The sequence below is a fragment of the Pundamilia nyererei genome, unplaced genomic scaffold (genome assembly GCF_000239375.1).
Source record: "Pundamilia nyererei isolate P.nyererei 1_Seehausen unplaced genomic scaffold, PunNye1.0 scaffold00068, whole genome shotgun sequence".
Lineage (NCBI taxonomy): Eukaryota > Metazoa > Chordata > Actinopteri > Cichliformes > Cichlidae > Pundamilia > Pundamilia nyererei.
The window spans coordinates 1,244,137-1,268,779 of NW_005187469.1; the positions used below are offsets into that span (position 1 = coordinate 1,244,137).

Genomic DNA, 24,643 nt, shown 5'->3' on the forward strand with positions numbered 1-24,643 from the left:
CTGTACAGATTAAATATTTATGACCAAGTGATCTCGAAGCAAAATAGGAAAAAAACATCCTCATTTTTAATGCTTCAAGTCACTTTAGAGTTAATCTGATTCATCAGCTTCTCTGGGTTTCGTCCAATATACAAACTGAACAACACAAACAAAAGAGATATCTCATTTAAAACAATCAAAGGTTAAAAAATAAAGACAAAAGTGTCTTAGGATCATTTAATATTCAAATGAAAAAAATCATCTTTCACAAACAGATGATGGGTATGCCGACCTCAGTATTTGAAACTTAATGAGCATCCGCCATTGTTACAGTGTAAACGCTTAGCTAGATGTTGAAGCATCAAATAGAAAAATAAGAGAAGGTTGTGTTTCAAACTATATAAAGAGGAGATGACGTAAACCTGGATGTGCGACTGCATCTTCTTCTTCTCATTCTGCAGGCTCTGGTTCCTCTCCTCCTCCTCCTCCACCCTGGACTCCAGGTCGTGAAGGATCTCCTCCAGCTCTTGCTTCCTGGAGAGGAGACGAACTCTCATCTCTTCAGCCTCGGCGAACAGCTCCGTCTCCGCGTGGAGCTGCTCTGCTAAAATATTCTTCTCCTCGAGGAGCTGGAGAGAAGAAACAGTTCAGAAAATGTGTACCACCTTCACGGCTACAAGTCCTTCCAAAAAACTATGAACGTGCAATTTCCCTGAAGCTGTCATCAATAGATTTTAATAAAGTATAATTCAGGAAAAAGATTTACTTATAAGTTGAGATATTTTTACCTGCTGGTGTTTCCTCTCCATCTCCACCAGCTCATTTTCCACCTTAAGTTGCCTCTCCTTCACTTTTACCAGCTCCTCGTCTTTGGCTTGCAGCTCCTCCTCCTGCCTGGTGACCTGCAGCAGCGGCTTCACCTGAGTGAGAGAGGAACAAAATTAGACATTTTAAATACTAAACAGAATGAATACAATTTTTTTTTCACGGTCATACTGGCCGGTTAATGGTAGAAAGCCAGTAGTTTTACTACAGCAAGTAGCATTTTTCTTATTATCAGCACTTTCCTGCCATATGTAATTATTCCCTCTAATGTAATTAATGGATTAACATGATTAGGACCAAGCCGAGTTATATCAAACAGACTGACAGACTGTTTGGATTAAGAAATTCTGCCAGAGAAATCTGAACACTGATTTCTGAAAAAGTAGGGCCTTAGGGCTTTAGCAGAGTTGGAGGGCTGATACGAGCGATATAAGAGCCATCTTTTGCTGTCAGAGGTTGGTGTCGTGGTTCTCACCTTGGTGAAGAGTCTCCACCACTGCCAGTGTCGCAGCTTCAAATAAGCAGAACAGTTCCTCTGCAGGACCTTCAGGGCACTCAGCTGCTGCTGCTTCTTAGCGAAGGCTCTAAGAGAACAAAATGAGAGATCAATATCTGAGCTTTTTTGTTTTTGTTGCACTATAGCCGAGCGACATCAATTGACCACTTTTTTAAAATAATAATTTGTATGTTAGGGTGCACTGACATATCACCACCTTTCCGGTTAAAAAAACAAGACCGTAAGTGCACGTATGTGGTTAAGAGTGCAACTTTGTGCGTTTTTGGAGCCTCCTGCAGCCTAAAGCAGAATTTTATGTTTCAGCAATGGTGGCATGTTTGCTCTCCACTGGCACTTCAGGGATGTCCCATCTGCGGAGAGGGAGTGTACAAAGTATGTGTTACAACCGGCCTGTGGGCCACTCTTGTTTGTGCTGTTGTTGGGCCGTCAGCCAGCCGCGGAGAAGAGCGAAATGTTAAGAACAGTGAACAGTGTCCACTGCAGCCACTGTGTGTGCCTCTCATGTTGTATCTTCCGATCTTTGAAGTTTTTGATTTTTTCCCAGTTCTTCCATTCCCGGTGAGCTTCCATTCTCCCTTCCTTACTTCGGAACATTTTTCAAACAATCACCATTTGGCAGATGCAGAGGTCGTCCGCATCCAGAGTGAGTGAATCAAACAGGAAAAGTAAAATCGACGCAGAGCTCAAACTCGCTGTAACGCTCTGGATGTCCATCCCAAAGTGCACTCTGGGTATCAAACCTTTACATTTGTTCTCACCATAGAAACTCAAAAATATAGGCTCTCCAGGGAGTCGTAAAAACGAATACACTGGGGTACAAGAAGCCGCTAGAGGCTCTGATTGATTAAGCATGTGACAGGTGACTCACTAGCAATACTACGAGGTCAGCCAGAGAGTACAGGAAAGGAAGGGGGCACAAACTACCGAGTATTGTAGACTGTAGGATGTAAACTATTATATGGGAATAACCCATATGTAGCAGCACACACAGCGATATAAAGACTCACTTGCGGGCTAAGTATCCACGGCACACGGACTGGAAGTAGATGATTATGTCAGTGATCTTTAGGTCTCGCTCCTCCTCCAGATGAGCCAGAACACCAGTTCTGAAGAAGATCTTACTTTGACCAATCCGGAACAGGTTGGGGTCCAGCTCCAGGGCTTGGATCTATAAAAGGAACACAGTAAGTTGTAGATGAATAAACTGCACGGGCTTAAACAACCTCTACCACAGAGATTAATAGATTTATTCAAGTTACAAACTTTTAGCGTAGGTCAGGCCTGACTCTTAGTGTCAATCCAGATCTAGATGAAGGAATTTTTTGGAAGGGTTCTTTACCATTGCAAGATGAGGTCAGGCTGGACATTTCAGGCGACATCTACACAAATGCATATAAAAATAAACAAAATACTGTGCTACCCCTCAGCATTTTGGTAGACGCACATATGGTATCAGGTTAGAGATCCTAGATGACGTCCTTCTTGAGTTATTGCATTCACAAACTGTCCATGTCACCCAATACCCCATCAGCCTTCTATGGCTGAGGGGTAAAATGGGGTAAAATGAAAACTGGTAGTTTGATGGCTTCCAAGAAAATGTCACAAATTTTCCGATCCAGAAATCGTTCTGGACCCAGGAACTCTATTCATATGTGGTGTGGAGGGAATTTCCACTCTTGGTTTGAGGTATGTGGCCTGATTTCTTTTGTTTAAGACTGAAAGCTGTTGTATTAATGAGAACTCTTGTCTAGTCAAGTTTAGAAAACATTTAAAAAGACAGTCAAAGGAGCTTTGACTGGATGACCTGGATGACTGAGAACCTTCACAGACATTTAAAAATACAAATTAACATTTTGACAGCCCCTCCAGGTTGACTGTCCAGTCAGTGCTCGTCCTGGGCATATTCAAACCTGTAAATGTTTTTGCTTCTGTTTATGGGCTAAATGTAAAGTTTCCTTCAATCAGTGTGGATTGAGCCTTGAAGTCTGTTTCACTTTGTTTTTGGATGTGTCAGAAGTGTTCTCCTATCAGCAGTGGTGTATATATCCAACAACCATCACAGGATCAGGAAAGATAGCATTACCATTCTCTCACAGGCTTGTTTCCCATCCATGAAACCCTTGGGGATAGCGTTGGGTGTAAGGATTTCATATCTGTGTGCAAAGAGAACAAAGTGTGAATAAGTGAGTTTTCTTCTTGAAAAGAAAAAATAAAGAGTTAAAAATGTATTTACTTGGATGCTCAATCATCCAGGTAAGTAAATCACAAAAGGTTGATACTGTTCATCTGGACGTAGCATTTTCCGTGCTGTGATTGCAGCCGTTCCCCACCTCTCTGTGAATGGTTCTCAGGGCCATTGGTTGTTAATCAATGTTCATGACAATTTGCATAATAATGATCAAGGAACTGACCTCACAGCCCATTGTTCATTCAGTGGACTAGTTTCAGTCATTGTGCAGACTGGGGAAACCTGCAGTTAGCTGAGGCTGAAAAAGTCACTTGGATGAGTGATGAAACGTTTCTCCAAATGAAAACGCTACGTCCAGATGAACAGAATCAACCTTTTGGGAGTTAAAAAAAGTGGTGATGTTTCTCACCGCTGTCTAAACTCCTGGAAGACGATGCGGTTGGGGAAGCCCTGTCTGCAGATACGAATCCCCTCCAAGACTCCGTTACACCTGAGCTGGTCCAGAACCAGGTGAGGCTCAAGTTTCCCAGCCTGAAGGAGGAAATGATACACTCTTAAATACAGAAACAGAAACTTTACCATATTTTATTTTTTTAAAGGAGTCCCAGACTTTCCACTTAAGTTAGATAGTAAAAGTATTTACTCTTTTTTCGTGGTTGGGGATGATGCAGCGGACAAAGTTGGGGTTGGTGTTCCTCAGTGTGGCCATAAGCTTAGTGAGTGACTCTTTGTAGAGCTGTCCCACCGTACGAAACATGCCCTTTTTCGTTTTGTAGGTGGCACCAAACGCCGTCTCGTTCATTCCTGCCACCTGGTCCAGGCCCACGATGCGGTCGACTGGAGGGGTGACGGGGACATATTATTGTGAGTCTGTGTATTTCTGAGAAGGTCACCGCAGGAACAAGTGGTAGCAGCACGGTGGCATAATGTGGCTACATGACCGAGTGCAGATGAATGAAAACTATCAAATGAAGGCAGTCTACCAAAGCAGCAGTCAAGAGTCTAAAAGTATCGCTTGTTTCTGCAGGTGGAGATGAAACATTTAGCCAAACTGTTTCTTAGTTTAAACACTGTACACACACGACTCCGTGGTGAGAGGAACCTTTCTGCGGGTGACTTAACCTTCTAAATAAGAGCGAGGGGGTTGTCAGTCAGTAAACTGATCATGGATGGTGTTATTTTCTTAGATGATGAAAAAATAGAAACAAAAAATGCTAAAATTTGTCTCTTTTTATAGTGGGATGGGAAAATATATTAGAGTGGCCTGCCTCAGTAAAATATATGTGTGGGAAACAGAGGGAACAGCTAGATCCAAAACAGCTGGATTAATATAGTTTTCAGTTTTCTGTGTATTTTGTGGTGGATTTGGTGCTCTATCAGATATTTCTGAGAGCAGGATGGTGTATGCGTTCTTAAAATAAACTACAGTGTGAGTTGCTCTTGTGAAGGAACATACCTAAGTATAAACATCAGCACTTTTGAGTGATTTTTTCTTAAGATGAAGCGCTTTTGATTGTGGAAAAAAAAAATCAAGGTTTTGAAGAAAAAACAATAACTTTTCGGAGGTTAGGGCCACGGCAGTGGGACGACCTGTACTTGTGAGATCTACTTGCTTGTGGGTTTGAGCAGCTGAGGTAACTTTATGACACGTTATTGTGAGTCTGAACTTCATTTAAGACCCACAACTCGAACATGATGTATTTTGACCATCACGTTCTGCTTTTGAATGACCTCAACAAAACAAACAAACAAAAACAAACTAAACCCTTCATCATCACTATCCTCTTGTATATTATCATTTAACGGCCTGCTGTGCTTAACCCCTTAGCAGTCCAATTAGTCCCCTAAACCATCCAATGTACCGTGGGCGGTACGTCCGACTGCTAACAGGTTAAAAAACCTCCAGTATAACAGGAAATACTGCTTTGAACTAAACCTGAAACCAGCTGTTAAACAGACTCAGACTCATGTTAGCAGTGAGACATCCCTGCCTCTGCCTGTTACGATGGACCTCAGGAAGTGATCAACAGTAATTCCAACAGACAACTTTACACAAGCTTCACTGACAAAACCTAAAACCTGTAAGTCTTAACACCTGATTAAACACAGACTCTGGGTCATCTCATATAACAGGTGACCTCCTTAGAGTCAGCTGATTTGTTTGGTACAGTACTGGAAAAGTCTATCAGGGGGTGGGAGCAAGTGGACTGACCCATATGTCACTTATAAAAAGGGGTGTGTCATAAGTAGCTCACCATACTACATTACAAAATGTAACAAGAAGAAACACATTTATAATAACTTATATCTTAAAAACTGGAAAAGTAACAAAAAGCAAGTATTACTTATTCTATACAGATACCTTTGTCTATCATTATTATTCAGTAATATTATTCAGTAATGTGTCATTTCAGTTTATTCAGTAAATAAGTCAGGCTGGAGGGTGAACGAGTTTAGAGTGCCTGTAAGTTTTAATAATCACACTGCAAGAGGGAGGGATACAATATGCTGTGATTGATATTTCCCCCCCATCACTATTTATGAATGCCCCCGCAGTTAAATCATAATTACAATCACAGACTCCTGAGTTTAACCGAGGTGATACACGACCTGCTTTCTGGACCCTCCACAGTGATATGTGAGCTCAGAGCCAAAGCAAAATTCCACATCTGGTTTTAATTCTCTGCCACTGTGTCTAGGGACAGGAGGAAGGCGGGAAAATAATGTTATTAAATATTCTTCAGTAGAGTTTCAAATCCTTCATTTGCTCGTGCATGTTTCACATCACTGATGGGGGACAAAGGGAAGAATAAACAGCAATCAGACTCAGACACAGCTGCACTAGATTCCTGTTGCTTGCTTCAGGGCAGCTGGACATACAAAGATCACAAGACCCCATGTCAGCCCACTAACACACCGAAACAAATTAAAGCACACTGGTTCGACTAAAGAGAGACAATGACTATATTCTACTCTAGCTTATTTAGGAACTGGGCACTACTGCTTTTGGCTGAGACAAGGGAGCCATGCAGCCTGGAAGCAGATGGGAGCCACTGCAGCTATGACGGACAGCATTGGCTGAAGCATGAAGCACAGAGCCAGATCTGGGCGGAAATGTACCAACAGGTCACTTTCAACTATGATTCTGGCCCAGCACGACCCAGTCATTCACCTGCCGGCTCATCCAGACTAGTGACACTGTCATAGAATGAGGCCCTTTGAATGGTCTGAATCTCTACAACACAGAGAGAGAGAGACAAGGATGGGGCGCTCTTAGAAAAGGGTAAACGAGGCAGACAGCTGCTGCTGTTAGTAGGCTTCCATGACAGACATGTAGATGTAGAAAAGCAAACAGGTACAAACATAATGAACTACAGGAAGTATTAATAGAACCAGTTGGTTGTAGTTGTTACAGCTGACTTAAGCGTTCAGAGATAAGTAGCTGGTACGTTACCATCCTTCCACAGTTCAGCCACAAACTTGTCAGTTGACTGATGGAGAAGTGTCGCCACGTTGTCATTCAGAGGGTCCATGTTCTTCATTAGCCACTCATCTGCCTTGTAGTCCACCTGTAAGAGTAATTAGAGGTATAGCTCAGAAAAACGCACTATTATCTATAAGACATTTTGGTTTTTAACATTAACTCATATTAAAAACAGAAAGAAAAAAAATAAAATAAAAATATCACTTTTTCCAGGCCGTATGATGAGTGGTGACCTGCTGCAAAAGCTCTCATGTTCTCATGTTCCTAGCTTTATCCTGATGTGGCTGTTTTGTTTTACAAAACATATTGATGCCAATGAAACCACGGTGGAAGGGACAGAGTTTCACAGCTGGTTATCACGGGGAACGGCCGGTGTTTGCACAATATGGACGAGCTCAGTGAGCTGATTAAGGATGAGACAGGTGAGCGTGGACTGATCGAGTGTCTGTGCAGAGTCACAGATCCAGGAAATTTGTTAGGTGTTACTCAATTAAGTTTTTTTCTATTGTTTATGTAAGTGCGCTCATTCGTACAGTATCGTTCCATCTTTCTGATATTGTCTGTTTGTCTTGCTTTATTGACATTCTGCTTCATTTCTTTTTTATATTATAATTGAAAAATAACAAAAAGCCACCCAAAAATAAACAAATTTATAATGAAGAAAAAAAAACGACTTTATTTCAAAGTTTAAAATATTTGGCTGCTCAGACACTAATTCCCCACCTTTGGGATAAATAAAGTTTATTTTGTTAACTTTATCTTATTTATTTGTATCTTTCTAACAGAAAAGATTTGATCATTTCTGAATGATCATCGCTGACAGGTATACATAAATGATATGGTTAACCAAAATGTAATCTATTACATTTTTAACATTTGGAAGCCCATTAACGTATATCTATGTGTAAATTCTGTCTCAATCATTGTGAACTTCATGGTGAATTTAACTGTCACTATGACCTATAAGGTGTTTTTTATTCTAAAAACGTACACGCCACATTCACAGTGCTTTATTTTACCAACTTAAAGAGCTATGTAGGTGCTTTCATGCACGCAGTGATAGTATCTTGCCCAAACATTTAGACTGGAGAAGCACGGACCTCATGGGACAGGCCTCTCTACCTCCTGCAGCTTTATAAACTCTGTATCAGGATCATTTAGCGCAGTTCAACAGTTGAACAGTTCAAGTTTACCTTTCATGGTACATTTTCTTTAACTTTCTTACTCTTCTCTTGAGAATATTTTGTGTTTTTTTGTTGTAGTCGATAAAAGACAACTACTACTATTCTTCGGTACAGAGGTTTTTCTTCCAACACAAGCTTTTTTGTAGCTGGAAAATCCAACTTGAACATCCAAGTGACGCTCAACAAGCAATATTATTTTGTTATGTCTCCAAGGTCGGCACAACTTTTATTTCGGAGATATATTACAACCCAGACTAGACGTCAAGATGGTAATTCAACGTGAAAATGTTTGCTGGTCATTATTTATATAATAAACTCCCCATTTATTTAGGATCCATTCACTTTTAAAGACCTGTAAGTCAGAATATTTCATGCTTGAAAGCAAAAACTATAAAAATGTTAATTTCCCATCTGTGCAGTTTGAAGCTAACAAAGATGCTGTTCAATAAAGAGCAACACAACCTAACATCATGTCTGATGTTAGCAAAAAATTCTCCATTTCATAGTTTGTGCATCATCTGTCACTGCTTGAATCACATGTTCCCTAAAAACCAAACACATACAAGACTTTTCATCTTTTCTGATTGTAGAAGTGTAAAAATCAAGCAACATTTCCACACCGCTCTGAGTGAGATCGTTTTTCTCTGTGCACACCTGTGTTAACAACATTTGCAGCGTTTGGCTTCGTCGTGCTGCAGATTTTTCTCCACGGCAGACGTTCCTACAGCTGGAATCTTTCAGTTTTTGAAATATTGAGGCGTGAAACAACACAGTCCACACAATGATAAGCAGATGTGCTACTCTGTGGGTCTCCCTACGAGACAAATGCTGCGCTCTGTTGCGGAACACCACGGACTATCCAAACCCACTCCCTCACGATGAAATATAAATCAAGCTGTTTCAGTGTTTCCCTGAAATCCCCCCACAGGAGAAGTATGTGTTTTATGTGACCTCTGACAGTCAGCGACTTTTCAGGGATGAAAGAGGGATTCAGAAAAGAGGATTATGGTAAACTGAAGCATAAGTGTGATGATATCAGCTGTAGCAGCTGTGACTGTCACTCTGATTACTTTCTCACCTGTGTGGCTGAACTGAGGGATTCTTTTTAAAAGAGCTAGCTTATCATGGCCTAAAAACAAGCATCAAACATCCTGAACAGTCAGGGAGGCAGCAACAGGAACCGGCTGATTTTTATAGAAATAAAAAAACACAAAAACCCCACAAAAAACACAAGCATACCTTGCCGGCGTAGTGAATGATGCAGAAGTCGGCCTTATCTTTGAGCTGCCGGGGCTTCTGAAACTTGGTGTGCGTGCCCTGCTCCTGGATCAGCTTGTCTACAAATGTCTTGTCTGTGGCTTTAGGGAACCAGCACTCCTCATCCAGCAGAGCCAACACGCCTGGAGGGTTCGCCTGTAGGAGTCATAACACAGGACAGGACGCTAAGACTGCAGAGAGGCTGGACAGGAATATAGCATCGACACACAAAGACAACGGATCTCATTTCGTTTTCAAAATAGTTTCTCTGGCATATTTGCCTTTAACAGAAACACGTGTCTCGCACTGCTTGAACTCTGAGCCATTTTTTTTCCTGGTGTGATATTCTTCATGATATCTTCATGATATCACACCAGGACAACTACGTGAATTATTCCCCCCATGCTGTCAGAAGATGTGATTTTTGGCTTTTGTTATGTTTTGAAATTTGTGGTTTGTGGCAGAAAAAAAACTCTTTAATCCCGAAAACAACCCCCCCAAGATATATATATATATATTTTTTTTTGTCCAGAAAAAAAGACTACTATTCTTCTGATTTAGACTTCAAGCTTTATTTCTTTATTAGGCATTAACAGGAATAAAAAGGACATTTGTTAAATAGAATGAAGCAGTGCATGACTAAAAGGAAATATTAACTATTGTAATTTAGTTGGTAAATAAGTAAAGAAAGATTAAAGTTAAAACATTCTCCAACTTCAGTTCTAAGGAGAATGAATCTAATTGACAAAAGCTAATAATGGAACTGACCGGTCTCTCGATGAGGTCGATGCAGGGCTGCAGGTCGAGGCCGAAGTCGATGAAGCTCCACTCGATGCCCTCCCTCTGGTACTCCTCCTGCTCCAGGATGAACATGGTGTGATTGAAGAGCTGCTGCAGCTTCTCGTTGGTGTAGTTGATGCAGAGCTGCTCAAACGAGTTCAGCTGAACGAGAAGAAGATCGACACAAGCAAGAACATCATCATCACTGGAAATAATTACCAATGACACAACCTGACAACCACTAACCACGTGGCAAATAAAAATAAATAGATAAACTTTGTCATTAAAGAACTAAAAGATTTAAATTCAGACCTGGAAGATCTCAAAACCAGCAATGTCCAGGATACCGATGAAGGAGGCACCCTGCCGTTTGGTTCGGTCCAGGGCTTTATTAATGCGATGGACAAGCCAGCGGAACAGACGCTCATACGTAGCTTTAGCCAGGGCCTCGACAGCAAAGTCCGCCTGCAGAGAGAAAGTGTGAGAAAAGAAGACCGTGACAAAACAATGAACAGAGAAAAGAGCTGAATGTGGCACGGGAACAACAACAACAACAAAAAAGACATAAATATGTGTGGGCTGAAACGAAATGAATTCTACAAACACACTTCTAGTTGCACTTCTAGTTGTTTTCTTTCTGAGACTTTTTATCCGAAATGCTCGGATGACAGCTGGATCTGTATCAGTCTGCAGGACTACTGCACTTTAAATTTCCAATGCTTCATTTAACAAATGAATGTAGAAAAGTTCAAAATAACATTCTTTATGCTTTTATTTTTTTAAACTGTTTTGACTATAAGCTTTCGTTATTTTGACTTCCCTGACTTAGTGCTTTCACCAATGCCTCACAGCGAGAGAGCCCTGGGGTTGCACATAAGGAACATAAGTTACAAGTTTTACAACGTTTAGTATGCAGAAGCAGCCTGAAACTATGCTTTACAAGGGGTTAGGACGAGGACCCACACAGACTGAGGAAGCTGTTGTAACAATGATTTGGAAAAGGCCCAGGTACAGTTCATCTAACACTTTGTACACACAACCTGAAGCAGAATTTTAACCGCATGAGCTCTGGATGCCCCCTTAACTCATCTAACAAGACAGCTATATTATGCAGCTATCTAGCAGAAAAAACACAAATGCATTTTTTAGTTAAACAATCAATATACAGTTAATCTGTTACCAAAGATCTCAAGAACAAAAGAGGAAACACATTACATTAGTCAATAGAAAAACCCCCAAAACAAAGCAAACTGACCTGCTCTTTAGTCTGAGCTTTCTGGACGTAGTCTCTCCCCACTTTGATCCTGGGAGTCAGGATGGCTCTGGTAAACTCCATTACATTCATCCCCAGCAGATGGCAGAGCTTCTGAGCAGCTGGAGAGCAAAACAACTTCACTTACATCAGAAGAAAATCAGTCCTACAGTGGATTTCAACCTGCATGCACCAACAGTTCACGATATAAAACAGAAAGCAGAAATTACTTAATGTGTAGGAACCATTTATAGTATCAGGCTCTAGGCTCTTTGCTGTGGCTCAGGTGTTAAAAGTGGGTCATCTGCCAATCAGAAGGTCAGTGGAGTTTAACTGTGTGAATGTTAAGTAAAGTGCTTGGCTATTGATAAAAGCACTTTATGAACGTGTGATTGGGTGAATCAGAATCATGGTAGATCACACGCTTAGTAGAAAGGTGCAACTCACACTGTTTGCCATCTAAACGTGTTTCTTTCTGCTGTAAATTCGAGCATTTTCACCGACAGGATATCTGATCTGTGTGGATGGACTTGGGTGATTCAGGAAAACTGCAGTTTTGTTCTCTGTTGCTAATGAATGATATTGTTTTTATAGATAACCTGGTGAAACTGTATTAAAGGCTAAAAGTTTCAGGTCATTAGGATCATGACTAATGTGAGTGACTCTGCTAAGCTGTGTCACCAGCTGAACCTGTGTGTTTGTGGTGTCAGTGACTTTTACAGCCTTTTTCTCGAATTAGATGAAAAGTAATCTAGCTAGCTGTGCGGCTATCTATAATAGTATGTGACACTGTAGCACTGCTTTTTTATGTTATTTACTAATTACTTACTTACTAATTAGCAGGCACCACCTGAGTGGATGCAACTTGCTCACCAAGCTTGAGAGCATTAGTTCATAACAGAGTACTTCATTCATCCATTCACCCAAATATGCTCCCCGCTCTCTTTCTCATGAAGTCGGCAGCCACAATTCCCAACGCAAGGCTTTCATACACAACCTATATTTCCCACAGTATTTTAATTTGTGTAACTGTGGCTCGTACCTAATAGAAATCAAACATGAAGCAGAAATTATTAAATGCGTAGAGGAAAAAAAGTTTGGTTTTCAAGAGTTACTCGAATGAGACACGGTTTTTCCCCAAAACTACTTTAGCAGCACTGTCTGAGTATTAGATCATCTAACTGATATATAAACAGAATATATAATCTGTGAAAAAACATAGGTGAGCTTTGCTGTTTTCTTTTAATGACTAATATTAAGATTTACTACAGTTTTCATGAGAAATGTTTCTGGAACAGTGTTATATTTTATGTGGCTGGAGCTTGTGGAAAAGTAGAAAAAGCAGAATCTGTTCTAGATAGCCAAAACTGACTATTTAAAAAAACACAACAAAAAAAAACCATCTGCTTCAGTCCTGATTTCTGCTGTTGAATTTGGAAATATCTAACTGAGTTGGATCGTTGGCATCAGACTCATCCTCTCCCCCCGTATCGCTCTGTTAAGTGCCAAATATGCAGTGCCACATGTGGAGGAACTGGAAGGCTGTGCCCCATTTCCTTCAGGAGTAAATCCTCTCAATGATGTGGTTTAATGGCAAGCTGACAAGGCGCAGGGAGCGAACAGACATAAATCACAGGCCCCTCTGAGCTGTGGATGAGGGGCACAGCGTGAGGGAGGTGCACAGTGAAGGAGAAGAGCTGAAATATATATGAGAAGAGGAAAAGCAGCAGGAGGAGGAGGGTGACCTGACCCCTGAGGTTATAGAGCAGATGTGTGTGTGTGTGTGTGTGTGTGTGTGTGTGTGTGTGTGTGTGTGTGTGTGTGTGTGTGTGTGTGTGTACACAACTCTGGGATACTTACCGGTATTATCAGGCATAGAAGCTTGGTCACTGTTCCTCTCCTTCTTAAAGACGATGTTGCCAAACTGAAGGACTGAGGACACCACTTTCAACATGGCTACAAATATCAGAATCCAGAGAAAACAAAATTACTTGAGTATGACATCATTTTACTTCATTAACTATATTTAGAAAGTTAACAAAAAAAAGGGCAAGAAGACTCAGATAACTTACAAAACTAGTAATGAATAACACCCAAACAGCAGAAAAATGACTGTTATTCCTAAACAGTGGAATACAGGTTGAACACATCCAACACTTCACTGTTATACCAGGCAACTTACTTTCATCAATTTATTGTGCTGTCCAAATTTGAGTTAAATACAGTATCTGTTATAATATACAGCATGAATATTTTTTAACAAAAAAATACCTTATTTGTCTTTTTTATATAGAATTATTACATTAATACTAACCTTAAAGTCAGTTTTTATTTGATGTGAAGGAATACGTCATTTAATCCAATAAAAGGTTTTTCCATTAGCTAAAAGTACAATACCACAGAAGGAGCCACATGTTTATTATGTTAGCAAACATGAACATTTCCAGTGGTTCTAGGCCAAAATATGTTTTCTTTCCTGATTATTTCTAAGAGAGGGGAAAATCATGTGCAGCTTAATCTGCAGTAACCCAGGTTTTAACTGTTTTAATTTGCTGAACCCTCACGTCGCAGAACTGAAGAGAGCTGCGGTTTCACTGTAACTTAAACCTTGAACCAAATTATCGCTTTACCAATCAAGCAAAGGCAAACTAACTAGTTTGAGAGTTTTAATGCATGTTTATTTTATTGGGTTATTAAAAATATACCCAGAATCTCCTCATGGCCAAAGCTCATGATGTGCATGGCCTCCATGGTCTCATGGAAGTTGTCTTTGTCCTGCTGGCCTGGGATTGGGATGTTACCATTGGACAGGAAGCGGTAGTTGTTGAATCCTTCCAAAAGCAGGTCCGCTGTGGTCACAAGACAGGAAAACAAAACAAATTTTACCCCAAAATGATTCACATGGACTTCACACAAAATTAGGCCATGACAGAGCTACTGATAACATTAGGAACAATAAGGCGTAATAAGGTGTCTAATTTTAATGCTGTATGTACTGTAAAGTAGCATAAACTATGGTTGCGTTACACAAAAACCAAAAACCAAAAACAAGCCACGGTTTAGAGTTATTGAAACTCGGACTGCTCACATTTGAGGTGCTCCCCGGCTCCAGCCAGTAGCTGATAAAAAACGTGGAAGGTACGCTCATCTTTGGCTTGACGAATAGCTCTGGATTTTTCCAGCAAGTCTGGCACAGAAAGTCAAGAAAACCAGATCTGTTTGGTGGGTCAGTATGCCACATATCAGGCTTTGGGATTATCTGGTGTCCAAGGTTGACAAAAGGAGTCGCTGAGATAAATAAACACACGCTAAACTAAATGAATATGTATAGCACATGAAAAAGTTAAACATTTTATACAGTTCTTTTTCTATGGTCCAGACTGAGATCACAGAACAAAAGTATTCTTACTTCCAAAAAAACTGAATTTAAAATTCCCCATTACATGAATACTTCTATTTTAAAACAGGATACAGGTTTCAATGTTGGCCCCAACGATGTATCCAGTGACATCGAAGTTGATCCGGATGAATTTCCCCTGTCGAGATTAACATAAGATAACTTTCAGGAAGTGCACAAAACAACACGAGCGGCATTCAATCGATTACATAATGGCTCTTTTATAACGCACAGTGAGGCTGTGGGAATCTGCACTGATGGTAGCAGAATAATGTACCAGGACTCAGCGTGAATCCTTCAAAAGCATGAGTAATGCTTAGACTGAGAGGCTGATTATTACATTTTATCCAGTAGAAAGCAATGCAGGCCGTCACTGATATTTCTCTAATAATATATAATTATATTTTAATTATAGGAAAAAAAACAATTTGAGAAAATAATTTGCTATAGAAACACATGAGACAACTGATCCTTTTTGTCTATAACTGAATAAGAGCTGCCTTAAGTCCCAGCAGGTCCGGTATAACAAAGGTCTCCTAAACGATTAGCAGGCAACAGTATCCAGATAAATGGCCTTGTCTTGTAAATTACCGTTACAAGACATAAACACATTTGCTAAAACTCATCTAGGTGCCAACGCAGGATCAGTAAAAGTGGTCCTGAGGCGGAAAAAAATCAGTTTAGCTGATCATTTTTCTGTACTTACAAAACGTGATGAGTTGTCGTTCTTCACAGTCTTTGCATTCCCAAAAGATTCAAGGATGGGATTGGCTTGTAAAAGCTGCCGTTCCAGTTCACCCTATCATAAAAAAGGAATCTTTTGTCACCACATCAAGGTCAACACACAAAACGTATAAACTTATGAGAAGTTTTCCACTGACGATGAAAAGTCAAACATAGACATGCAGACAAAGGCAGAGGATGTCCGAAGACTTGGTTTATACAGAAAAACGTCACGTTACCGCCATAGAGTTAAACTGAACAAACAAAAGCCACAGAAAAGATGACAAGTGTCACGGTTGGACAAAAGAAACATGTCTACAGATGATTATTCGTGTGTCTGGTAATTTGTAATTTCTTTGCCTCTTAGACTTTAAAAAGAATAAAAGTAATGTAGTGGTGGGTTAAAAAGAAAAGAAAGGAAAGAAAATTAAAGTGAATCAAGTAAAAAATTGTTATCATTTTGAATTAAAAGGTTTTTTAATTGTATTTATTTTGTTGTCCGCACTAAATGAGCCCGGTGACACGGAGCCATACAAGTTTCCAAAAGTTTCAAACTGCAGGTGAATTTAGGTCACATTTCATCCCTTTTTATCACAAAGACACAATGTGACCACCACATGAAAACATAAAATCATACGTGACAGAAAGTCTAAATCACTTTATCCATTTAGTAATTTTATGGCAAAAACAGCTTTCATACCAGTTCTCAGTCAATAAACCAGCTCTAATGTTTCAGATTAAATATTCTTTGATTGGTTAAAAAGTTCTAATTAAACAGTTTTTCTGGTTTATTACTCTATAAATGCACATTTTTGAAGTTCTGGATGAAAGCACCAGCTTAAACATCAGCTGTGATATTTTATAGATTAAACAATGATTTAAATAATACAGTCTTAATGAAGCTACTTTCAAATACTTCCACCTTTAAAGTCCTTTTATTTTGCCGCATTTAAAACCTTTAATAGTTTAAAACAAACAACAGAGTCTCTGCTGACATGTGGTATGCAGCCTAACCACTTTGTTATGAGGTCACACTCAGGCTTTTGGACTTTTTGCACAGCCTTAGGCAGATAAAAAGTAAGTTTGAACTTCAAATAATGGAAATGAAGATGACTGATGTGTCTGTAGCTTTCGAAAGAGACGTTTTATCTTTTTGCTTTGACGAAAGCCAGAAAGCCATTTTATCAAATCAGGAAGAATGTGTCCACAACACACAGCAGACACGGTTTGCTTCTTTTTTCTTTTTTGTCAAGCTGGACACTTCAGGAAGCTGAATAAATAAATAAGTGACTTATGCAGATGTTTAGACAGGTGTTTCCACTGTGTTTCCATCCAAACCATATTGTTGGCTTTGTCGTGTCTAAAGGAGCCAAAGACAGTTTCTTCTGCAACGTTATTTCTCTTCTTGTGGCTCAGAGGAATATTTTCCCATTACGACAGAAATAGCTGCGTGCGCTGAAGGTTTGAGTGTGTCTGAGGCCATTTTCCACTGAAGAGAATTGAGGAATCAGCACTGCGCTCAGAATGTGAGACATGTAATGTGATCTTTGGCCTAAGAGTTAAATGTGCTGCTTTTAATTGAGTTTTTGAGCAGCTGGAATGAAGCAGGGCTGAACTGGATAAACCTGGTCTCTGTCCATCAGCGGCGTTGCAGCCCACAGACGGCACAGGGTTCAAACCGAAAGCCTTTGTTTCTATATAAACACAAGCGTGTGGTGCAACTTGGTAGTTAAAATTGTTCACTGGCAGCCTTTACATCTGTGTGGTCTGCACACACAAACAAAGAGCAGATTACAAACATCAGTGGGGGTCCAGCAGCAGCATTATGAGCTGACCCACATTCCTGTTGTAAAGTGAGCACATGTGATATCTGACAGCCAACGGAGCTGGCTCCTCCACTTTAAATGACCATTTACTGCATAATTTTGATAAAATGAGTCACCCATAATCAGCCAGCACTCAAAAAATAAGAGATCTTTTTTAAAAATAAAAAAAGTTCACTGTGTGTGCTTTGGCTCAGTACTTTGGAGATTTAGTGGACTCAGAAAGGATCAGTCGCAACTGTCCCAGTAAATCTTCTGGGGCAGAGGCCAGTTGTGGCTATGTTTCCACAGCTCAGCATCTGCTTTGGAGGTCACAGGGCCAGACAAATATTGCAAGTTCCTGTTCTCACCAACAACGAGAACACCGTACATGTGGGGAACTTATTTGGACCAGATTCTTAGGCTGAAAAGAGGTCAGAAGAGGTTCTGTGCCAGCCGCTAGTTCAGTGATAAGACGAGATGACTTGAAAGCCAGTGAACCACTTCAAATGTCCTCACAGTGTCAGCACTGTAAATGTTGCATGTGTGTTACAATAAGCAGAAGCTGCTAAATTAGTAAGAACAAAACAGTTGAGCTCATGCAATGCGAAGGTTAAAAGTATCCAAATATAGCAGCTCAGTGAAGGTTTAATGGAAAGCATCTACTGCACAGCCTCAGGGAATATTTAGTTAGTAGTGGGTTTATCTAGCCAGTGGAAACAGAGTGGGAAAAGCACCCCTTTTATTTTGTAAGTGAGGTAAAATAGGTGAGAAACTACATACTACTCACATAAAACAGGGGTCCACTCTGTAGGATATGGGGAAATTCAGTAGTTATATTAATGATATTTATTTAAAAAAATAACACATTTTATTAATGTTATAGGCACACCTATGCACAACCTACTGCAGTCTATGGATGAAAGCTGCAGCACAGATCATGATAGCTTATCCTGGCCCTCGAGACCCAGAGTACTGCTGATGTTCAAAAGATTTAATTTAAGTAAATTTATGACCATCTGACCCCCTCAGAACCAGCTGATTACTGTATTATGATAGCAAGAAGCCATTCACAAATGTACCTTTATCCTAGGAGTAGTGTCTGAGTTTTAGCCAAGTATTATATTTAGTATATGATATTTATATGAATCCAGTGAGTCGTATTTAAAAGATTTTTAAAAAACGCACTGAAGGCTCCAAAATTGCGAATGTTACATTTGACTATATTAGAAAATCGTTTTGACAACGAAGGAAGAAGAAGACAAACTTGGTATCAAAATGTAGATAAAAAAGGAGGCTCGTGTTTATAAGTTATAACCTGTTTATAACATATTCTGAAAGTTTACCCAAAATGCACTTAATGATCTTCTCTACACTGAATATAAGAAAAGCAAATAAAAGAACCAGAGCTCGTTTCTGTCGCTCCATGTCAAAGATATTAAACTGGTGCGGATTTGGCTGTAGATGAAATCGTGCTGAACAAAACAAAAACACTTAAGCTTTCGACTGTCCCACTTGGTGTGGTGGTAAAATTGATGTGGGTTCAGTTTAATTTACCTTAACTATGTTTTTTGTTCTTTTATTAGCCCTGAAAACGTCATCTCCTTTACCCATAAAGTTAGGAGAGCTAAAAAGTGCTGGGATAAATACACAATACACACACAGCACACAATAACTAAGTAAATCAGCTGATTCTGAGCGGCTCAGATGAGAACATTTTTCCTGGTTAATTTTACATGGAATGACGCAGCTGTGACCTGAACGTCTGGTATTTTGGAACAAAGTCACAAAAGACACAAGGACATGAACAATCTGCAGGCTGTCTGGGTCATGATGACCAGGTCAGAGAATCAAGTAATTTTGGTAAATGTGCTAATCATAAGCTCTTATGGTGACATCCTTTAAAAATGAGGAAGGTCTCCAGCTCTTTCTTAAAAAAGCAGACACAGACATATATTTTTTAACTATGTAAACATATGAATACAACTGAAATACAATGTTTAAATATGACAAGATGACATTCAAGGCTTATTATTTGGCTACAACAACAAATAAACACCACATACACGTGACAATGTTTCAACCAGTGTCAATCACAGTAAAACAAAGCACAAAAAAACAAACAAACACATTTAAAGAAGTCTGAATGATCATGCCACTTTTAAAGTTTACTTACAACTGCATTTTGTGCCTGACAGAGAGAGACAAAATATCTGCTAAATAAGATATCTTCAGTGTTAACACCAGGCAGCTTACATAAGTGTGAAAAGTAAAAATCACTGACACCATTGGATGAACTCAGATATTTTATTAGATTAGTGAATATTGTCTTAAAGGTTAGTGTGGCATGCATGTGAACATGGAGTGTAAGAAAGCATAAAAACTTGCCTGTAGTTTCACTGGTTTGGGTGATTCTGGCTGTTTGTTACAGATAAACAAATGTAAACTGTTAGACTGTGTGCACAAAAGCTTTACAATCACAAGCACCTCAACAACAACCCCACTTTTTAAAAAACATCTTTACCTCAATCACAGCATTTTTCTAGCACTGTATTAGTAGGATAGCAGTGGAATGACCCCTCCCTCCCCCTTGTAGGTTAATTTAAAAAAAAAAAAAATCAAAATCCACTTTATGAGCAGAATCTAAAAAAGGGGTTTCAAACATGCACCAATGTGATCCATTCGGCACACTAGATGGCTTTATATGAAAACTGCACTAAAGGACTTTTGCTGCGATTCCAGGAGAAAAAATGTGTCAAAACCTAAAAGCATTTCTGGATCTTAATAAGTTGCTTGAACCAAAAAAGTTGCAAAAAAGTTGCAAAACTACATGTGAAATTTTTGCACCTTCCAACTGCCATCTGTATAATCTTCAGTGGTTAACAAATTACTGATGTAAGGTTTATGCCACAGCTTCTCTAAATGAACACTACTGGTAACAACCAAAATCATCTGTTATGTTAATCCACCTGTATGTGCAAGCTCTCAGAGAGGTCTAGTGTGCCGGCTCAAATTTGGGTGTAAAAATGTGAACTCAGTTTGTCATTTGCCCAATAAAAAAGAGAATAACTTTTTGAGATGAGTTTGATACCCCTGATTTAAAGTTGTATTTCATTTAATTAAGGACTAAAAAGAAGCATGAGAAGAATTACAAAATTGGTGAGACTTGTTAATACTCACGGGAATGTTGTGATCTTTTCTTCCTTTGTGCGAGGAGGCAACATGTGCCAGGTACTGAATGACCTTTTTTGTGTTTTCTGTCTTACCGGCTCCCGACTCACCTCTGCAAAGCAAAGCAACAAGACGATACAAATAAAAGAGTAACCAGAAAAACTAAAACTGTCACGGTGCAGTCATTTGATGATTATAAAAGACAAAAGGCAACCAAATGTTTGCTGTGTGAGGACTCAGCAAACAAAGCAAGACAGCTGAACTCTGGCTTGCTTTGTCTGCTTCTTCTTTTAAATAACTGTTAGATGTACTTTTGCATTGTAGGCTTTCTTATAGATCTTTTGCTACCTAAAATCGGGTCACATGCTTTCTTTCTTTTTAAATAACTTAAAATACATATTTTACTTGCATAGGGTTAGCGTTAGGGTTAGGGGCACTTATCAGGGTCACTGAAGATTTCGACCTCAGAGGGTTAATACTTAGTCTACCATGAACTCTCCATGAACTCACTGAAATGTAAATTGACATGGGAATTGTTAATATTGTTGTATTTAAGGGTCAGTGGATCTGGACAAGGCATTTGACCACATTCCTCAGGGTGTCTGTGTGGCGCGCTTCGGTATCATGTTTCAGGCCCTCAAACCATTCGGTCCCTTCTGCAATCATAGCGAGAGCTTGGTTCACATTACCAGCGATATATCTGACTTGTTGGGTTGGGTGCTGGACTCCGCTAGAGCTGCTACAGATTCTGTTTGTATTTTCATAACATCATCTGCTTTTTGCACATAATTGGAGCAGCAACAGTTTGGGTTAGCAACAGCAGTGATGCCAAAGCCGACCTGAGTGTTAATGCGAAGATGCCATTTTACTGTTTAATCTATGTGCACGGCCTTATCTATACCCAGGAGCTCTAGGTAATCACCAAAAGAATAAGAAATGAGCTTCCTGTCTGGGCTCTCTCTTAGAGATTGGTTGAGGAACTCGGTCAGTTGGGAGGGGATAAGAGTGCTCCACATCAAAAGGAGCCATTTGAGGTGGTTCAAGTATTTGATTAAGATGCCTTCTGGGTGCCTCCTAGGTGAGGTGTGTCAGGCATGTCTAACTGGGAGGAGAGACACACCAGAGGAACTGGAGGAGGTGGCTGGGGGAGGGAGGACTGGGCATCTCTCCTGCTCTCACAATCCAGATAAGAAGCAGAAAATAGATGATTGCTCAATACTTTTAGAATTTATGCTAACAGTTTGAAATTTTGGTTTCTATTCTTTTTAAAAAAATTGTTTTAATTAGTTTTGTCTGGATATTGTGTGTTTGTAAAACTTTTGATAAGCGCTACAAAAATAAAAATTGTGCACTTTAGACCGTTTTGTGCACAGCTGAGTGTTCGTGGTTAATAGGTTAGACAAGAACTCTTTTTCACTACAACAGCACAAATATAATCTTGGACTAAACTAAACACTGCTACATAAGTACTCCTGTTTATCTTTAAACTATATTTTTAAGCATCAGTCCACTTCAGCAGCTGTGGTTGCTGGCAGGCCTTTCACTGCTCTATCACACAGCTACCATGGAACGAGGGGGAAAAAAGAAAGAAAAAAAGCTGCTGCAAAAACTTTGGGGAGCAGTTTAGATTTAGAGCATACCTGAGGTTTTACAGTAAGTGCAAATCTGCAAAAACCAAGTATGCACAAAACTATAGTTTTCCTTTCAGACATGGCGAGCGTGATGTGGCTGGGAGATGGGGAGAGAGCAGTGGGTAAGTCTTGTCAGTCTTGTTAGGTACTGTGAACAGACAGTAATCGTGGGGAGATTGCGTCAGTGTGCTTGTTGTTGGCCTTGGACCGCTGGGTGTGATATTTCTCAGCTCCTCCACAATAAAAAACCCCCACTGCTGACCTAACAGTAGCTTATGAGATTTTAATGTTTTTTATTATGCATACAAGTGTCAAAACCTTTACCACTGTCCACAATTTGCGGCACATTTTAATGTCTGTCTCCAAGCAAACTCCAAAAAATAAAAATCATTGTTGAATTGCACAAATATACAAAATGCCTTTCATTAAAACTTGAGGTAGATCAACTGTCTTTGACTTCATTGAGGGGAGTCAGTTAGATGGATGATTATTTTCAGGAATGTGCTGATATAACACCGACTATATCGTTGTTTCAGGTTATTCTTTGGCAGCAGACGGTTGCCCTCCAAAATCCCAGTACAGCCAGATGTTTCCCTCTGTTAAGAGGAAGCTTTTTTCTCCACACTGTTGCCCGTTTATAGTCTGTGGATCACACAGTTATTCCCTGCATTACTTTCGATTCTTTATCTTATAAAGTAAAGAGCAAAAGTAAAATTATTGTACATAAAAAATGAACTGATTGACAGAGTGGCAACTTCAGACTTGGCTTATCTTTTATAGAATTGCTCTCTTCACTAACGCAAAATGTAGAAAATAGTAAGTTGCGCAGCAGCTGAATGAACAATTATGACACCAAACCATGCGAGGTGTGTAATTTGTTGATACTGTATTGGAATTAAGGTTGCAGAGAGCCTTTGTAAATTACAGTTCTTTTAGTTCAGTTCAGTTTTGTAAACCCTTGTTGTATGGCTTATATCTTGATACCTTCTCTGGCATTTTCTTTGGCTTCATTCCTGTCATCAGCAGGCACTTGTCAGTGAAATGACGCCAGAGGACTGTGAAGCAGAAATGTCAGGCATTTCTCAGACCCACACTTCTTTTAAAGCAAGCTTCTCAGTGACACTGAGCAGGCTATTGCTTCTTGTGAGAAACGTAAAAAGTGTCCAGACCCTGAAGCAACTCACTCACTTTTACTGCCCTTTTCAACTCATGTAATTGCAAGTAAATGCATTATTGTCCGTTTCATTTAATTCAGGCAAAAGAAGCAACAGAGAAATACACTGCAAGACAGTTTCCATGTCTCCTAATGGAAAGGAGACATTAATTTAGTCCAGGTGGTTCAGTTTGCCTTGCAGAAGAATGTGTCGTGCCGGTGTACGTCAGATGATTTTAAAAACAGTAGCTCTGTTATGTTGAAATAAGACCAGCCAAATGGTCTTAAATGGTCTGTTTACTCACGTGCAGAGAATGGACTGGTCCTCTCGATCTGTGGAGACAAAGGGGGAAAAAGGGGGACATGACACATAAATGAATGCGAGGTAAAATATTATGAAAATATCATGAAATCATTTATTCCATAGTATTTATTATTATTATTATCATTAAATATACAATATATTTCACTCTGAGACAGACATGAGTTTCCAAAATTCAAAGTCCTCACAAACTGTCTGTTGACCACATTTAAACAATAAAAATAGATGAATGTGAAATTTTAGGGAGTTGGAAGCAGACTACCTACCAGGTGAACCCAACAGCAAACTTGTAACTGCGTTATTTTATAAAACTGTGCCAGCTGAAAATCATAAAAGTCTAACACAAGAGCTGAAACTGACATTTCAACCCAGCAACCCTCACTGAGTTTAAATGTCTCCTTTTCAACTGTGTCCCAGTAACCACAGGTTATAAAGACGTTCAGACAAACCATATTATAATGAAATAGTGTATATGGTTAGAAAAACTACTTGTCATATATATATTCAAATCTCAATTAAGGTGCTATTTATGAGCAAAGTGACCAGAAAAGGCAGGGCCTGTTGGGACTGACTGCATAAAGCCCCATTACACAAAGTCAGACCGATGCAGCTCATTTCTAATCTACACCAATAAGATCACTGACATTTTGCAGATGAATGTGCTTCGTGGCTAAACTTGCAGCTGGATTTGAATCACATTAAGAAAACCTGAAAAGTCCAAACCTAAGCCTCAATTAATGTGCTTGCATTAATTTGCATGGTGCTGAGGTCAGTCTGTACTTTGCGGTCGTGTGGCAGTAAAATAAAATGACACCTTCGGGGTTGTGCGAGTTTATAGCGTCTCATGAGCTCTGAGTGAGACAGCTTCAGGCAAAAGAAGAGAAATTAATGATGATAATGATGTCATGGGAAAATACTACTTTGTCCTCCCTTAGGGAAACAGTCTCCTCTCCAGTTACACTGTTGTCTGATTAGCTT

General features: G+C 39.6%; 1 protein-coding gene across 7 annotated transcripts in view; it reads right to left on the reverse strand.

Moving 5' to 3' along the window:
- LOC102197402 (myosin-10) overlaps positions 1-24,643 on the reverse strand; it is a 65,912-nt gene that overhangs the window by 15,883 nt on the left and 25,386 nt on the right. The window contains exons 4-26 of one of the 7 annotated variants that reach the window (XM_005736252.1): positions 23,649-23,676; positions 20,569-20,671; positions 19,777-19,806; positions 19,565-19,579; positions 18,179-18,196; positions 15,570-15,662; positions 14,939-15,002; positions 14,555-14,653; positions 14,172-14,315; positions 13,327-13,422; positions 11,470-11,588; positions 10,527-10,679; positions 10,203-10,376; positions 9,417-9,590; positions 6,964-7,078; positions 6,682-6,744; positions 4,153-4,346; positions 3,919-4,040; positions 3,405-3,474; positions 2,329-2,489; positions 1,280-1,388; positions 768-899; positions 402-608 (exon numbers count right to left, since the gene is read on the reverse strand). In XM_005736252.1, the coding sequence (XP_005736309.1) occupies positions 402-608; positions 768-899; positions 1,280-1,388; positions 2,329-2,489; positions 3,405-3,474; positions 3,919-4,040; positions 4,153-4,346; positions 6,682-6,744; positions 6,964-7,078; positions 9,417-9,590; positions 10,203-10,376; positions 10,527-10,679; positions 11,470-11,588; positions 13,327-13,422; positions 14,172-14,315; positions 14,555-14,653; positions 14,939-15,002; positions 15,570-15,662; positions 18,179-18,196; positions 19,565-19,579; positions 19,777-19,806; positions 20,569-20,671; positions 23,649-23,676 (2,483 nt within the window). The remainder of the gene's footprint in view (positions 1-401; positions 609-767; positions 900-1,279; positions 1,389-2,328; positions 2,490-3,404; positions 3,475-3,918; positions 4,041-4,152; positions 4,347-6,681; positions 6,745-6,963; positions 7,079-9,416; positions 9,591-10,202; positions 10,377-10,526; positions 10,680-11,469; positions 11,589-13,326; positions 13,423-14,171; positions 14,316-14,554; positions 14,654-14,938; positions 15,003-15,569; positions 15,663-18,178; positions 18,197-19,564; positions 19,580-19,776; positions 19,807-20,568; positions 20,672-23,648; positions 23,677-24,643) is intronic. The other 6 variants (XM_005736253.1, XM_013911631.1, XM_005736255.1 and 3 more) reach the window with 6 other exon arrangements.